An 18499-nucleotide genomic window follows, 5' to 3' on the forward strand; every position below is an offset into this window, starting at 1 on the left:
TGCTAAAAACGCTTATTTGCTCGTAGCTTGTGCAATTAATTTCCAAGACATCTGCCGCTTTGAAGCTTCAAACCAATCAATTTGTCGTGACAAACCATTTATTAACCTCTCCCGCTGTTGTGTTTGAACTGTAGTTCACTGCAGCTCGGTCACCACTGGGTTTCGTGTGGGCGTCTCGACTTCAAACCGTAAAACAACGACCAAGGCTTTACACTGCGTGAGGTAAGGACTCTTTGTCTGACAGCTTCTTTACCACACCACAGGGTGCCTCATGTAGTGAAAACGTATGGCTTTTGAAATCCCACACTTACATTTATTTAACCATTGTTAATGTATACTTGAGCCAAAGTTAGATAGTTCGTATTTGACCAGCACGCCGTAAGTTTTTTTGTGTAAGTGTTTTTACTTCGGTCGCAAGGTTTCTCGTCACTGATTTAGATTCTAGAATCATCGGCGTTTTTTTGTGTTTTCAGAGTATTACAGAAGTGAAATGCCTTGTTTGCAAATAACGACGTAGATATAATTGTTTTAATTTAACTTCAGGCAAAATCTTAATTTTTCATTTAGCTCCACATCACAACAAAAGACAGACTATGTAAATTTGATAACGTCGTAGCACAAATTAAGTATAGACTAAACTTCCTAAAGAATATGTATCTGTCACTTTTCGCATTAGGAAAACCAGGAAGTGCAATGTTTTTCCTTTATATTAATTTGCAATTGAACCTGAGGGAAAGAAAGTAGACAGTCAAGCATCAACTTAAATATTGGTCTCCGTTTAGGTTTAATCAGACTTTTATTTTCTCTTAACTTGAATTTGAGTTCGCGAAAAACAAAGTTTCATATTGTAGCGAGTGGACAGAAAGTGACGTCATCATTCTCAACACGTGACTTCTCTCGGGATTTCCCGATTTTCAATGACCACAGCGTAGAACTCTCTGCAGTAATCTGTATTTCATACAGTAACAAAGCATTCTTTCCTCTGCAAGGTTTTCTTGTCAAGTTTACAATGTGTCAGTATTTATTGGCAATCAAAGTTTAATTATTTGTCGTTAAAATTACATAAATAGCACGCAATGGTTAACGTCTGTAGATGACATGGTTGGTAAACAACTTTCGCTGTGACTAAATGTACATTATTTTTTCGGCACATTTATTGACGACAGTAACCGAAGACCATAATAATGAAGAAGGATGTTTAAAACTGAAATTTCTTCCATGGTCCATTGGGTTTTCACTCTATCTAAATTATAACCTAGCTTGTAAATTATAGCCTAACATCGTTTTTATTCCAAAGCAAAAATGAAGTAGCCAAATATTCCTTTTAATGAATTGTGACAGTAATTTCGGTTTCTTTTTTTGGTCCTTAAATTCACTAGCAGAATTGGGCAGACTTGAATGATCGATGGCCGAGTGTAAGGTTTTGTTTTGGATGAGACGATGAAGCCTAACAGTGAAAGTAATAAATCGATAACATCCTTTTACTTCGGCTGGTAATAGATCGGTCATAATTGCTTCGCTATCACTGAATATCGTTTCCTCCTTTTGTTGATTAATGTTGTTTGTTAATTCTTACCTGAACTTCACAATTGAAATAGCGAAATTTCGTCCAAGCTTCAAACCAAATTGGATTCGGTCTGAAACAGGAAAGATTTCAGAAGAAAACCTTGACGTCTCCTTCGTAGCCATTGTATGGGGACGTTTTGAAACGTTCTCTCCCCCAACTTTAGGCTTAAAACCTAGAGGCAAGCTTTGTAAAAAAGGAAATTTAAACTCAGCCAGTCAGCCGTTTTGTAACGTTCTTGAGGCTAAAAACCTATAGCCAAGGTTTGTGAAATAGCACACTCAGTCAGTCATGAGCAAGTATTTTTGTCCTCAGTGGATGAAGAAGAAAATTAAGAAGAGCCCTTTGTATCAACCAACATAGGCCGGCAAATTGTTTGTCTATGGCACAAATCATTTATGGTAGAATATCTTCCCAATCATTTATGGTCAAGGTCCCTTCATTGGTCAATAAGGTACTCGACGAGCAACCTAGCTCTTCTCGCGGCTTAGCCTTCGACGCTCGTTCTGCACCACGAAAGCCCACCGGAAAGCGCACCGCTACGACCGACCTTGATGACCTTTAACTATTGAGCCACAGAGTTAATGATCTTCGTCTTATGATTCCTACATATAGAAACAATAATATCTGGCAGCTTCAAACGCTAGCCGCATCTGTCTCGTGTGGAAATTTAAAAGAAATACCTCCATTAATTTATCATAATTGTTTATTATCCAGAAGAATCTAATGACGTCACTGTTACTTTGTGTCCTAGAGCTCGCCGTATGCCGCCCGTTTATGACATTAACTTAACAATTTTGGCAGCATAAGAAACAAAAACCAAAGGTTATATAATCAGATCTGCGCAGTTATGAAGGGAATCTTCACTAGGACGTCGAAACTTCTAGCAGATTACGCCGACAAGGCCACCAATCTAACGCTGAAGATACTGCAAAAAAATTATTTAAAATTTATCTTATACAAGGTCTTGCGAATCTTCATCTTCGAACGTTATAAACTCGATAATGGGGAAAGTATCTTTTTTCGGTTTATAACGTTTGTCAAAAAAAAAAAAAAAAAATGATAACTCTTATCTTAACAAGAAATAAATCACCGGATTTGTTCAAGAGCTATGTTTATATTTACAATAAGTAAACTACATTTTTTTGTTTAATCAGTTTCACGGTTATTTCAAGGAGAATATGGTTTAATACTTACTATTAACCGAAACGAGTTCGTTAGAGTATCACAGGTCGAGAACGCAGACACTTAAAGATTTTTCCTTCCATCAAAATGTACTTGTGTGCGAATAAAAAGCTTTGACTATTGTCAATGCCGAACGCTTCATAACTACTAAATTATTAACAGTGGTAATATCTTGAACGTTTTGACTGAAAAAAAAAATACAGAACATTTTTTTTGTGAAGTACATCGATATTAACCTACTTTTTCATACTCTCAACTTTTGACGGTGTCGAGTCGTTCATTGCACAGTTGTTTTGCTGTTTTGTTCCTAGAAATGTTATTTCAATAAACCCATTATTGAGGGTGTTACAGTACAACTACTCTTTAATTCGATGCGCTTGAGGCAATTTACACCTGCAAACCAATAAGCACAAAAATAATGTTTAATTTGTCCGACCAATAGGAGGCTCACTACAAAAATGATTCTTATTGATGTTAATAGCCGTTGAAAGACTAAGGAAGAAGGGAGTCGTGTCGAAGAATCTCGGCAAATAGGAGCTTTCTTCGGGTTTGTAGTCGCTCTATTACACCTAAACCTCTGTAATATTTGCACTAATACTATCATGTTTGTCTCTAGATAGGCTGAGCCAAAATAATTTGGGATTTTCTTTTACAATGAAGAAGGAAACAGTCTTTATGTCGCTTCTAATTGCAACATTCTTCCACGGACTGCTAACAAGGTAAGAAAAACATTACATTTACACTAAATAACTGTCTTAAGGATATTAGATAAAATCCTTTAAGTTTTCGAAAATGACTGATAATGGTCTTACGTTTTTTCCTCGTATTGTAGCGGTGCTTATTGTTTGTGCTGATAAATACAAGCCACGATTCTCGACCTTGTTTTCTAGTTTTACCGAAAACAGCATGACTCACCCAGCTGACCAGAAAGATGCAAGCGGTTTGCAAAACAATCTCCCTATTTACTTGCAGTTTGAATCTGAACTTATTAAAGTGGGCATACAAAGCACTCAGTCGAGACTGAAGACCACTGACGTGCATCCTTTTTTTAAAAGAAAAATGCGCCTTACTTTTTTTGGCCAAATTCGCGCAGAAAGGAATGTTTAGAAAATTAAATAAATGTATGACGACATACCCGTTTTTTGTTACAAAAGTAATCGTACTTTGTTCTCGTCATAATACCAACCCCTCAACTGAGAGATTTGTACTGATAACTATAGCACTACAAAACTTGTGCTGAATCGTTAAAATTCAGTGTCGCTGCCAATGTTTTGCTCTACGTAGGAAGATTTGCGTCCGCAATTCTTAAGATAGATAGAATTGCGTGGCGATATTCGTTGAAATCTCAACCCGATAAAACAAGTTTCGGTATAAAAAGGTTTTTAGTTTTCGACCCATACTAGAAGTAAAATTTGATGGAAATGTAATGTGACGTCTTGCCACAAATGTGTGGCTTACCATGAACGTTACCAGCGTACTTAAGAAACAAGCTTAAAAAAAAGAAAAGAAAAGAAAAAAACATCACCGCGACGAAGTAAATGTGTTTTACGTCGATAATTAGCTGTCAAGCTCCATTTTACAACTTTTAAGGCAGAGCGGAATCTTGTAAAGCATTTCCTTAAACATTCTTTTTTTAAATTTTACTGATAAACACCAGTCAAGGAAAATTGTGTAGCTGAAAAATTCCTTTTAACCACTTGTTATTCTTTCTGAAGACATAAGCGTGAGACAGGCAACTTAATTACTCGTCATTACATAAATTGAAATCAACTAATGAAAAACATTATGAGGAAATACAAGGGTAAAAGTAAATATTTAACTGATAATTTCAAGCAAGTTGCCTATAGACAATTTATAACTCAACACGTTACTTTCTGATTGGTCAGCATAAAGGAAGTTTTAACTGGAATCCTATTGCTAAGTAATATTTTCTTCATATTATTTAGACTTTGAGCATTCTCGAACCAGACAAGTTATTTTCTTGCTGCCAGACAACAGAAACCTTTTTGAAAACATCAATCCAGAATACTATCACCGACAAAATAGATAACATTCTTGTAATAGGTGCTTTCGGTTTTTTTTTTACCGTTAAAATAGTAATGTACCAAAATTTAGAATACGAAGCAATGCCTTAATGCAAGCCTTACTCGATATCCAAAACAGTTAACCCTCAAGTCATAACGTTAATTTGGCAGGCAATAAATGCCGTATTTCATCGTATTTGTATGATGGTCACCCAAATAACCGCAGTATATAACCGCCGGATTATATATTTGTCACAAGTTAAATATTTATTTCGTGTCATAGGAGCAGGGTTTCTTATGGGCGAAGAACCGTCCCTTAATGAAACAATCAAGTCACACGCAGAGTTCTGTAAAGTTCTTTCTCGATAACAAGGACAATAATAACAAGCTTTTTGTAAATATAAGAACAGTAATAACAACAAAATATGCGTCAACCTGTAGTATGAAAATGATTCCTGACTAAATTTTTTAAATTTTTATTATTTTGGATTAAGGCAAACGGCGGGTAACATAATCCGATATTTTTATTTATAATAAACCCAGCTTTTGTGGGACTTATAATATCCCGGTGAAATGTTTTCTTTCCACTGCAAAACTCGTTGCTATGGCCTGTGGTAAAAATAGCTGTGAAATATTATCTTCAACAAGAAGAAGGGAAACGTGAAAGGATTTGACAAAATTAAACACATTTTATTTTACCTTTTCCCACAAAAGTGTACAGGTTTTTGGAAGCCTCGACAAGCCAGGTAGTGCGTTTTTCAAAATTCGGTTAGCGCTAACACAGGATTAGACGGATTAGACATTAGTGGTTGACAAACTTTGAATTCCCTTGGCCATTCTTGTCTATCCTGTTGTTTTTCTATTTTGTTGGCCATTCTCGTCTATCCTGTCGTTTATCTATTTTGTTGGCCATTCTTGTTTATCCTGTTGTTTATCTATTTTGTTGGCCATTCTTCTCTATCCTGTTTTTTTTTATCTATTTTGTTGGCCATTCTTGTCTAATTTGTTGTTTATCTGTTTGTAAACGCATATGTATGTGATAGTAATGTAGCCTAGTTACATTGAGGTAGATATAAACATATTTATAAGTCTTATCTATTCATTTATTCGTCACAAAAATGATGAAAATACAAGCTTAAAATAAATATAAAAAGACAAATTTAAGAAGGTAGCAAGGAGTCTAAGACAAAGCACGAGAACTCCTTGAATCGCCAAGGGGTGCACTCTAAGTAATGTTTAATTTGGAACACGTTATGTATTTTACAAACAGAACCAAAAAAACAGGGAATACAGTAAATATAATTATCATAAATATGAAAGCTCCTAACTAGTAGATTCTATTTGATTTATAGGCTCGATGAGATAAGTGTTAGGAATACGTGGAAACTGAAGTTTTATACATTTCTTAAGTAAAGGGAAAAAGCAAAGGAGAAATGCATACATTCATCTCTATTTTCACCTTTCAATGGGGACTTAAAAACAAACAACAAACAAAGCATACGAATCATTCTTTTATCTGTTAAGTAACAGCCGTTTGAGCGTTGCCTCTGTCAGAGCTTAGAAACCTTTCAAAGATCTATATGATATATAGTTGCTGAATGGATTAAGACAGAGTAGTATGTATTATCGCGACTGAAGGCAAATCAAAGACTCTACTTGAAATAACAACAACAACAAACAAACAAACAAACAAACAGACAACAGCCGCCAAACTAAAAACTCAATTGTACTCAACTAACCGTAATGACTGTCTTAATAGGAGTGCCCCAGGAACTGGAGGAAGCAGAGGACCCAGAAGTTCAAATCGTTCTTCTGATAGCCGTCAAACAAAAGGTATGTAGCTGTATGTCAGCCCTCCAGCTAAAATTAATTAACATTCGTGACTTATTTGTTTTTTTTTTTTATCGAAGTAATCGGGAACATCTGTTTGAGCTGTTCTGATGTATTTCTAGCCTTCCTGAAAACAACCGTAACAAAACCAAACACGACTACTACAAGGAAAAATATATATCATGTATCGCTGTTTATTTTTACGGGTGTTACTGGAACCTGGTGTGTTTTGAAGAGCCCTTAGGTGAGAAGCGGCTCTTGGTTTCACTTGCTGTATTTTTAACATTTCATGACATTTTATGTCCTATTCAACAATTTGAGGATGAGCTCGAGATTTCTATAGCGTGAAAGTGCACCCTAGTCAACTATCAGAAGAAATCGAGAGCGAATTATCTAATTAGAGCCAATAATCTATCAGTGGTTCAAAACTTTATTTAAATCCTCTTCACAGACAATTCAAGAACGCAAAGAAGCGGCCACCAGTTGGCTAACATGCACACACTGCTAGGTTACTCACTATCTACAACAGAGGAGATAGTGAGTAGCGTAGCCAATCAGAGAACGGTATTCATAATAGAACACTAGTAGATTTATACTAAAAGAGTGTAGACTATGGAAATATGTAATCGATATAACAGGCACAGTTTTCAAGTCCAGGATAGGACGTAGAAATCAGCGAGTCTTGGTCTACAATGGGACATTATTTACCGGAAATCTAATTGATGATATGAAAAATTTAGACCAGATTAGGAATTGATGCTACTGATTAGGCCTGTGTGTTTTGTTACGTGTGAGAAATTCGAAATGTATGTAACGAGAACGTTATCTCTGAATTGTAGTTAAGTTACCCGACGCGTCGTACGCCAAAGTATCTAAACTTATCAACCGCAGACTGAAGCGCTACGACAAGAATGTTCGTCCAAACGATACAGGTAGGAACATGTGTACGTGCGACGTGCTTTTTTTGTCCCTTCATCCAATCTGCTTTTTTGTGCACTTTTGCACTCTCTCTTCCTATTCCTTTACCGAAATCTGGAAGAAAACAAGAGAAAAGATAAGGGCGGAATACTTTAGACCATCCAGTAAATCAGTTTGTCGTAACACGGGCACACACTAGGTTATCAAACTGGGTTATAGAAAAAAGCGAGATTGGTTCGAGTTGTTAAGCTAATTTGACGTGGACAATCTCATTTGAAGAGTGGTTGGTGCTTCTTTTTCTAGGACCGCCTGTAGAAGTTCTTATCGAATTTAAACTTATGGCCTTCGGAAAAATTAGAGAAGAAGATATGGTAAGTTAGTGGTGTTTTTGGAAAGTAGTTTAATAGAGATAATAAGAGTGATATGGCAGCTTCAGTGAAGGGTTGTTAGACCCAAAGTTGTAGCAGGCGTTCACCTTAGTACCCGCGCCACTTTCAAAGAAAGACCTAGATCTGCAATGATGAACACCCAGAGATGTACTGTGTCATAGCTTGGCCCATCGAGTGGCGGAAGTGTTGTGGAGACAGGCTTTCTCGCGAGTGCTGAGGCTTAGTTTTGGTCTTAATCTATGCAGTAGAAATACGCGCGCTCGATTACTTAGCTTGATACAAAGACGAGAGTGCTTTGAAACTTCTACCTCTTCTTCACACATCTTAATCGTTTAAAAATTATTTTTACGGACAGCCATTTCGTTTTAATGTCAGTCCTGACAATTTGTATAGGTAACCATACGGTTTCGAGTTCAATTTGGAATTAATTTGCACTTGTGAGTTTTTCAAAAAGCTGAAATTGCACGAGCCGCTCCGGAAGATCTTTCTTGAAGCCATTTTTTCTCATTCGAGGAAACGTTTTTCAAAGTTTCGGCACAAAACTTACGTCATCATTTTACGTGATATCATTGGCTTAGAAAATTTGCTATTGTCTTTCGGCCAATCATATGTGTAATTTGCACCGATGTTACACACTGGTGTTACACTTGAACTGCACTGCTCTCAGCCAATCAGAATAGTAAATCAAGACCGTTTGCCTTACTTCATGATATTCCTTGTTCTCATCGCCTGTTTTGTGGATAATGTATTGATATTGTAACGAGAAATTAGATTTTGACCACTCCTAGAAATTAGGACGAAATCCGATAGAAAATCGAGCAATTTCAGGTTTTAGTGGACAAAACTCTGGTTCCAGAATAATTTTAAGTATTTTACAGTCGTTTTTACATTTTCATTAAGGTAAATACATAAATAATTGCTTGAAATAACACCGAAAACAGTTTCCCATGGGAACGAGAGAAAATGAATTTCAAAGTTTAGAGAACTTGTGCAAACACAAGCAAAATTTCATCATCAGTTTCATTTCACCAGTTTCATTTCACCAGTACTTTCAAGTGTTTCATACGAAGTTCAACGTTCGTTTTCGACGTTTGGTGTTGCTAGGAACGATTTTTTTTGCGAAGATATTTGAAACAGTCGTACAGAAGTTTGCAATACGATGTAAATAATCTTGGTACTAGGTTTTTGTCCACTCGTTACTTGAACTTCTGGTGGATTCCGTCTTAAAGGGTCACAAGCTAATTAGCTGACTTAAAATAAGATGGCTAATATTTGTTTGCCGGTATCTAACATGTCAGTCATGACAAGTTAGACGTCACCAGGTCAATACATGCCACGCTCAAATTGGTTTCTGTTAAGGGCTTTTCATGCTAAAATCGACGCCATCCATGTTTGAACGGCAACTGATTTTTCTCTTCTCGCTCTGCTTCTCCTGTACCTGTTACCTAACTCCTCGAGTAAGAGTGGCGCATAAGGCCTCCACATTCGCTCTCCATCGACTCTTGTCTTGCGCTGCTGTACGCACCTCGTTCCAGGACTGCCACCCCTGCTCTGCGGACTTCTTCCTTTCCACTGTACGTGTCCAAGTTGTTTTTGGCCGACCTCTCTTTCTCTTTCCCTCGGGGGCCCATGTCAGGGCTGTGATACAGTAATTGTCAGGTTGTAAGGAGGGCAAATAAAAGAAGCGGGGTGTATCTGTTTTGTTCATAGAGCTTCTTATTAGAGGAATCAGTCTTTGTGATTTGTAATTGGAAACGTCCAACTTGTGTCGAGTAACGTTGGGATTAATCCGGACATATATTTTTTTAAGGATTACACAATCGACATATTCTTTAGGCAGTGGTGGAGGGATCCGCGGCTCGCTCACGGAGAAGACAAAGTGTTTAACGCTGCCCTAGATCCAAGAAAACTAGGACCTGGAATCTGGACTCCTGACACGTATTTCAGGAACGTAAAGTCTTCCAATTACCATGCGATCAGTCGTGAAAACATGCGACTTAGAATATCTAAAGAAGGAGATATCTACTTTAGTGCCAGGTAAACTTAAATTTTTACTATCTAATACCGAGAGCGGTTTTTCGTGAATTCCACTTAGGTAACCACTTCTGGCCAGTCACAGTGCACGCAAAATGAAAGGATTGAGCTAATCAAAACTCACAGTTTCACCTTGCAACCGATGGCAAGGGCGGAAAATGCAGAACCAAAGGATTGGCTGCACCTGATTGGCCGAGTCAGTGTCTTTGTTCTCGTTGGTTACAGCAGGTCATGCGCCGAGCATTTTAGCCTGCAGAACAGGCGGATTAGCGGAGAAGTGAGCGAGACGGTTTCGCTCTAGCGTTTCGCTCTGTGCCCCGCTAATCCGCCTGTTCTGCAGGCTAAGCATTTTGATCCAATAACAGCTCGACCTCCACAAATGCAAATCCACAGCAATTAATGCTGCTTTTTTTGGCACTCAAAGCTGTACATATTGTAATGATTTGATTCCGACCTTAATTAAAGTAGCTGCCGGTATGTCCTGGCATTTTAATTTGAGGATGTCTCAAAATAGTTTTCTAAGATAGTTTAATTCCGAGATAGGAATTCACCAAAGAACTACCGATTCTGAGCAAGGACGGCTACAACTGAGACCCATCAAGATTACATGCGAATGACAAATTAGAAAAGATAAGCAATGTTTTCAAGATAATTCTGACTAGTTTTCCACAGAATTCTTCCCGAAAAGTTTGATAGTTCAGAGTCGTTGTTGTCTGTATATTGTACAATTATGTTTATAGGAATATTTTCTCTCTGTTTTAGAATTACTCTAACGGCACAGTGTGATATGGATCTGAGGTTGTTTCCTTTAGACACCCAAAACTGTGATCTTATAATAGAAAGCTGTAAGTATACCCTTTACTCTTTAGATGGGGCCATTACTGCAATGAATTAAAATGGAATTCAACGCGCCAACCATTAAGCCACCATAAGGGAAAGTCCAACTGCAAGATCAAATGAAGCTGTTCTTTCTTTTCCAAAGTTCAACGTTCTCTTTAAGACGGTACTCTGAATAACATCGACGAGTTGCCAGCGTTCATTTCAATCGTGAAACCGATGAGCATTTCATTCGCAGATTTTGACTGGATGAGTCAGACAATTTCCGAAAAAATTATCTTCGAAAGTTTAGAGCAGCTCCAGATACATTTCCCGGTTGAAACCGTCGGAACGTCAGAAACGTCTGTAGCGCTTTCATTTACGTTTCTTCAACTTTTAATTCTCTTTGAGGCGCCGTCTGACATTAGCTGACTGTAGACTGCAGATATGTTAACTAATATCGCATTCCCATTTCCATTACCGATAGCTAACAGTAAAACCGCCAGTTAGGCTAACCTGAGTGATATTCAGGCTACCCAGAGCTATTTAGGGCTAACTGTAGTCTGCAGTCTGCAAATGTCATACACCTTTTTTGGGGACCTTTTGGACAACGTGGGTGATGTTGAGAACAAAACAAATTGTTACTGGGAATCACCATCCGCCCTATTTTAGCTGGTGAATTAATTCTATCAAGATAACTCCGTGCCCCAACAAATGATAAGCTCAGTATTGATATCCAAAATTATGGCATTTCTTGATCGCAGATGCATATACAGTGGATGACGTTATCTATAACTGGAAAAATCGAGGCAAAAGTGCAATCGAAGTGTTTGCTTCCGAGCTGGCACAGTTTGATATGGTGGATATTGTAACATCCAAGAAAGCTAACACTAATAGTAAAGGTAAGTCGTCATGGTAATATTGAAGCAAGCCTGATCAGAGCGCTGGGCGATCATTTTATTTTTTACCTTTTTGACAATGAAAGCAACCCTTTCAAATTTTTCAATTTTCTTGGTTTAATTGTTAGACTTAATCTAATGCTTCGCTTTTTAATAATTTAGTGCATCTCATATCTCAGTTTTTCTAATATATAATCGTTGCATATTTGAGAATCAGTTTCTATATTTCTAATTTTTAACACGTCATCTTTTTTACCCTGTGAATATTTATATGAGGGCCGTTGGGTTTTCAGTTATTACTGTTGTGTGCTACCCTCAATAAATAAAGTTGATTATTATTATTATCATTATCATTATCATCATCATTATCGTTATCGTTATCGTTATCGTTATCGTTATCGTTATCGTTATTGTTATTGTTATTGTTATTGTTATTATTATTATTATTATTATTATTACATACCTTCCATAGAGAATGGCACCTCCTTAACGTCCCAGCACTGAATTCATTGTCTGTACCTTTGGATAGACTAACCCCTTGAAATACTAGGTGCGTCTGTTCGAGATATTTGAAAGAGTCTATTAAGAGCCAGTGCCCATAACTATGAACCAAACAACGGCACAAGTCGAAAAATCGATTTTGCTCATTTTTTGCCCATAGATTGGCCCTAGCTAGTAAACAAATGGACCATAGTTAGTTTGTGCTAATACAGCCTTTTTGGGGAGAAATTTGCGAAAAACGATTTCTCCCCGATTGAGCTCAAAATCTATTTTCCTGTTATGTTAAATTTTCTGAAAATTTGATTGCTTTGCGCGTCGCACAACAGCTACTTAAGAATCTTTCAATGATCTTTATATTCAGCTCAGGTCTTCATGGTATGACTGAGCGAAAAATAAAATAAATCGAGGTTTCGTTTGAGCCCGAAATGAGATCGAACAGAAACGCAAAATATTACAATGTGTTGCAAACGAATTATAGCACTAAAATATCGCCATATTTTTCTATGGGCTATAACTTTAAATGCCGTAAAAACACTTTCTACGGGTTAACTATACACCCACCTGTTTGAAAATCAAAAAACATCTCTGGGCAAATGGTTTTAAGTCGCCCGCCTTGGCCTGTGCTTCTCATCAATTTTTCCCTTAACCGCCGTTGGAATGTAAACAATTGCGTGACGCAGGCGGTCACCCTGAATACATAATTCGTTTCCAAGAAACCGCAGATGGCTATCTTAGAACATTTGGGTGAAAAAAGAAAAACATAATGGACCACTTTTAACTTTAATATTTTGAAAGGCATCGCTTTGAAAATTTCGTTGATTAAAAACGCCAATTAAAAGCAATTTACTTGGAGTTCGGGTGTTCGGGTTCTTTCTTTGATCATTTTAATTACAAGAACGAGTTCTAGAGCGAAAATCGTTCTAAGTTCATTTGTTAAGCGTAATGACAAGTTGATATTGTTGGTTTGTAGCCTTACTTGATCTGGAGGAACGCTACAGTTATTAAATTTATATTTGTTTATTTCGACGGATCGATTTTCGGTTAAACCTTTTTATTTGTACCAGTACATGCAGTGTACTCCTTCTAAAAAGTCGGAAAAAGTAAACTAAACAAATCCTAAAAGTTTAAATCATAAATAAGAGGCATCAACCGTGCCAGTGTCTCGGTAGGCTGTTAATTTGAACAATTACTGTGCTGGACGGATTGCTTTCCAGGTTACGCACGTACTGTACATATAGCTCATTGTGCGCGAATGTTTCTTTTCAAACAACTGAAATGCTCAATGATATTATCTTGACAGATATTTTTTTTCTTCAGTCTTAAAACTTAAGGTTAGAGTTGGGCTAAACCCTAAACTGTTTTGGCGGCCAACCTATTTTTGGCTAATTGCGTTATTATAATCAAATTATATATATATTTCATTGAAATTCGCTCTTCCGTGACCGACTTCCGCAAACAAACAAGATGAATGTTCGCTGTTCATTTAAGACTACAATCCTGGTCAAAAGTGTTGGGACAGTTCACGGCAGATGACTTCACAGGCGGCCTCTCTTAAGACCAAAACCGCGCAAGCCCGCCTACCCCCTTCCCCCCTGTCAGTGTTGATAAAAATCTTGAAGAAAACAAGAAAACCTTGACGATAGCTTCAGAATAGCCACGTTTCAAGAATTGTTCGCCTCCTAGAACAGTATTCTCCAAATAAAGAGACAATAAGATAGATGTTCACGTCTTATTCCCATAATAACGATTTTTTAGCAATCACGCTCGGTTCCAACACAACTGTCTAACCACTTTCTATATTCCCTTTTTCCTTTTTTCCCACGTCCGATCTAGTCTTCAGAATAGCTTCATTTTCTTGCAACTTTGCTAGGGGAAGGGGGTCAATTATAGTTGCAATTACACTCGTGGGTTCTAGCGCGCAAAAAGGGGAGGTGTCCCAACAACTTATCGCATGGATTGTAGATTTACACTAGAGGAAATTGTTCCGGATTCGTGATGAATCCGGAACGTTTTAGTGCCGGATTGATTTTGCCGTTTACACAAAAGTGGACGAATCCGAAATAAAAACTCCCCGGTTTGGTCTTGTCTCCGGAGATGTTGAATCCGGAATTTAAAGTGTGAACTTTGAATCCGAAAACTTTTGAATCCGGAGAGTTTTGTCGTGTAAACGATTTTCTCTCGACCCGGATATTTTTTCGCTTGTGATCTTTTGAGTTTGCGGTGGAACAAAAATGGCGGATTACATGATCCAGTCGTAGTCGAGTCGTAGACACATTGATGGCCATTTGATGGCGGTCGCTGGCTGATTACTTCGTGCTTTTTCAGGTGTAGGTAATCACTTTTATAATGGGTAATGCCATATTCCTCAGAAACCCAATTTATCGACGCAAACAATATTGACGTCCTCCATACATTACTGCGCCGATGACGACGATGGCACGATCGAAAACCGCGACGGTTCTAGATATTAAGTAAAGACCAGAATAAATGCCTGGAGGGACCTGACATGATGGACAACAGTACCGTGGTCAGCGAGTTCAAAGAAAACTTCAGACTGTCTCAACTGGCTACCCCTAGCCTTATTTTCGGAGGCATTTTGTTTCTCGTTGTCGAGGCAACAAACTGCTTGTTAACCATTCCATCATGAATCTTCCCGGAGTTATCGTCGTGTGTAAACGGTTAAGAATCTGAATATCCATTCACTGTAAACCCCTACTAATCCGAATACTTTAAAATTGATGAATCCGGAAACTTTTACCAATCCGGAAAACTCCTTTTGTGTAAACCTAGTCCTAGATCGATCGATTTTTCCCCAGTATGATTGAAACTTAAACGCAATTTCTTCCTCGGCTAAGTCAATGCAAGAAATTCCGAGTTTTCTAGAGTTTGCCATAAACCATAGAGGATTGGTTAAGTGTATCTCTAAAACTGCCACTGTATTGTAAATTATCAGTGAAATTAATAAAATAAACAAGTGTTAAAATCATTTCCCGGAGCACTGTAGTCACGTTCTTTATCGGGGATGTCGTCGGTGTTGCAATGCAAATGAAAAAAATACATATATTTATACTAACTTAAACGAAAAAAAAAAAAAAAACATTTTCCATTATTTTATCCACACAATGTTTCAAAAATTGCTTTCATCGGATTGTTGCAAACGAAAATTTACTCGCGAGTGGCTATCCGCGTCACGCAATTGTTTACATTCCAACGGCGGATTTTGGGCAAAATCTATGAGAAACACAGGCCAAGGCGGGCGACTTAAAACCATTTGCCCAGAGATATTTTTTGATATCCTAACAGGTGGGTGTATATTTAACCCGCAGAAAGTGTTTTTATGGTATTTAAAGTTATAGCCCATAGAAAAATATGGCGAATTTTTTATGCAATAATTCTCTTGCAACACATTGTAAAATTTTGCGTGTCAATTTGATCTCTTTTCGGGCTCAAAACTAACTTTAATTTATTTTATTTTTCGCTCAGTCATACCACAAAGACCTGAACTGAATACAAAATCCACTGAAAGATTCTCAAGTAGCTGTTCTGCGGAGCGCGAAGCAATCAAATATTCGGAAAATTCGGCAAAACCGGAAGTAGATTTTGAGCCCAATCGGGGCGAAATCGCTTTTGGCATATTTCTACCAAAGAAAGCTGTATTAGCAGAAACTAACTATGTTCCGTTTCTATTCTTACTAGGACCTATCTATGGGCAAAATACAAGCGAAATCAATTTTTCGACTTGTGCCATTGATAAGCGATTTAAGTCGATTTTTATAGGCATTCACTCTTAATTATCTAAACCTTGAAAGTTCTCCTTTCCGTTTTCTATACTTCAACTCATGAAATATGCGTCCAGCCTGACAAAGATAGCCTTTGGGGCCGAGCTGAATGTGAGCTTAGTCCAGTCATGAAGTCTAACTTGCACTGCAGACTGCATTACTCTGGAAAACAAATTGAATCTCTTCTCCATTTTTCTGAATACGTTTTGTTGATTTTTTTCTCTCAAGGTTCTTTTGATAGTTTAAAGGCGACCTTCACCCTCAAGCGACGAACGACGTATTTTATCTTCCAACATTTTATTCCTTCTGCGTTTCTTGTTTTCCTCTCGTGGCTTAGCTTCTGGGTTGATCGTCATGCTGTTCCCGCGCGAATTTCACTCGTGATCACGTGCATTCTGAGCACCATGTTTCTATTCGAATCAATCAACTCCAGTCTCCCGCGGATTTCCTATCTGAAGGCAGTGGATTATTACTTGATTACGTCATTCGTGTTTATCGTTTCTTGTATGGTGGAGTACGTGTGCGTATTGAATTTCCCGGATAAGGCGTCTACATTACTAAGGAGTCAAAGTCTTGCGCCGGTGAGTCTTTTTCATTCTTAGCATATCTTCATCAGTGTTAAAAATGTAGAGCAAAATCTGCATCGCGCCAAGCTAGTGTCGGCAGGTGTTCCAGTTAGTAGCACTACGCGACTAAGAGTATTTCTGCCTCCCCCTAGATGGGATGCATCGCAGGATTATCCCCGATTAGACGTTAAATTCCCCGGTTCGCATTTATTTACCCGGGTTGAGGGACACTGCAAAAGTGATCTTTTGTGCCAGAACACAACGCAATGTCTCTACATGGTAGCTAATAAGGGCTAGAACTCAGTCCGTTCCTATAAAAATCCCGCGCTGACCGTTAGGCCACCGCGACCCATGCCCGGCCTTATGTCACGAGAACGTTAATTTGTAAACATCGCCAGATATAATTTAGAGAGGGGTCCTACTAAGGGTTCTATCCTTTGTCGAGGATTTTATTCAGTCATATCGTCTAAACTGACTGGAACCAGTCAATCTTGAATTTGGCTAACATGCGTAATCCTGCGCGAAGGACTGATTGCATGTATCTGTTTCTGAGTTTCGATTCAGTGTTCGTGACATTACTTCTCTATGTTGTGACTGGTTAGATGAAATAACTTTGATTTCGGTTTTCCTGCAATAGCAAAGATATCCTCTTTACTGGATCCTTCAATATATTCAACTTTCTTCCACTTGCTTCTCAGCCCCAAACACCAAATCAACCAGGAAACTCCATTGCTGAGATGATGGACCAAACGTATAACTGTAGCAAAGACCTGCGGCCAAATGGCGTGGCGGGAGGCGTGTCTCTTAGGAAAGGGGCTTTCCTTCACGAGAATCTCTCGGCGTCGAGAAGAAAGAGTCCTTTCGTCAATGCTGCCTACCTGGATGGACTCCCCACGAGACAATTTCCTCCCCATTATATTGATCAATACGCGCGGAAGATCTTCCCGCTTCTTTTTGGACTGTTCAACATAGTCTACTGGTCTTACTATCTTCCAAGGCGGTGATGTTAAGACTGGACAAAGAAAAAAAGAGAGCGATTAAGACCGACCGCGCCGGGAGATAACAGAGCTCGGAGGGAGAATAGTTGCGCTGTGCTGCTTAAACCGTAAAGCCTAGGTGTACATTTAAAGACGAACAGAACACTTAATTTTTTTCGGGGGAGCGGGGAGGGGGACTGTTCCGACGAGGGGTGACAGCTTTAACAAAAACCTTGTGTTTTGCAATACCGAGAGCTGATGAAGGTCGTCCGAAGAATTTTGAGAATCACCACAAACATTCCCAAAAAAGGAACCTGTGGCACCCTGCAATTTCCCATAAAATGTTTAATGTTCAGCTTTCCCGAATTCCTGTACTTATATAAATTTAACCTACGATCCGGCGTTCTTTTTTTGGGCGAATTTGAAGTATTTCTGCAATAATATCTGTCATCGTCCTACAATTTTGGCCAGACAAAATCCGTTTAAGGATGTGAATACCAAACTAGCCTTAAATTACCGCTCCTCTTGACAGAATCAATCAGAAATGCTATTCGTAAATATTCTTTTTCTTTGACCATCGTCGCTTAAAAAGAAATAACACGCAAACTGTGGTGATAAACGTGGGAAAAAAGGCATGGTTGAATAGAAAATTGTATCTTTTTACTTGACGTTTCGTATGTTTCGCCCTTTATTCTACTTTTTTCAAAGACTGAACAACTTTGCTCTAATTAACGATGCTAATAAATGGCCAAGCACTGAGCCCGGGGGGGGGGGGGACTCCCATATGGAATGGACGGGGATGCTCGTCGTCTCGCTTAGGGGTGTAAATTTCGGATTTTGGTCTCGCTTAGGGTGTTCTGGGCAAAATGTCATTATTTTTAGCCGTCAAGGTCTCGTTAAGGGTTGCACACGAAGAAATAACAAAACAGAAAGAATTTTGATTCTTTATATTTACTCAATTCATATAAACAAATTCGCCATCATTAAATGTCACTGTACTTTTTATTTGTCTGTTTT

The 18499-nt window shown here is 38.2% G+C and overlaps 1 protein-coding gene across 1 annotated transcript; it reads left to right on the forward strand.

Annotated features, from left to right (window-relative positions):
- Positions 1 to 131: 131 nt before the first annotated feature.
- On the forward strand, positions 132 to 18236 carry LOC145478292 (gamma-aminobutyric acid receptor subunit rho-1-like). Its single transcript, XM_081456257.1, has 10 exons — positions 132 to 222; positions 3366 to 3468; positions 6533 to 6606; positions 7443 to 7535; positions 7825 to 7892; positions 9721 to 9947; positions 10707 to 10789; positions 11525 to 11662; positions 16168 to 16520; positions 17204 to 18236. The coding sequence occupies exons 2-10, from the start codon at positions 3404 to 3406 to the stop codon at positions 17507 to 17509; spliced, it is 1407 nt and encodes a 468-aa protein (XP_081312383.1). The 5' UTR covers positions 132 to 222; positions 3366 to 3403; the 3' UTR covers positions 17510 to 18236.
- Positions 18237 to 18499: the final 263 nt, after the last annotated feature.

Source organism: Orbicella franksi, chromosome 2, assembly GCF_964199315.1.
Source record: "Orbicella franksi chromosome 2, jaOrbFran1.1, whole genome shotgun sequence".
Classification (NCBI taxonomy): Eukaryota; Metazoa; Cnidaria; class Anthozoa; order Scleractinia; family Merulinidae; genus Orbicella; species Orbicella franksi.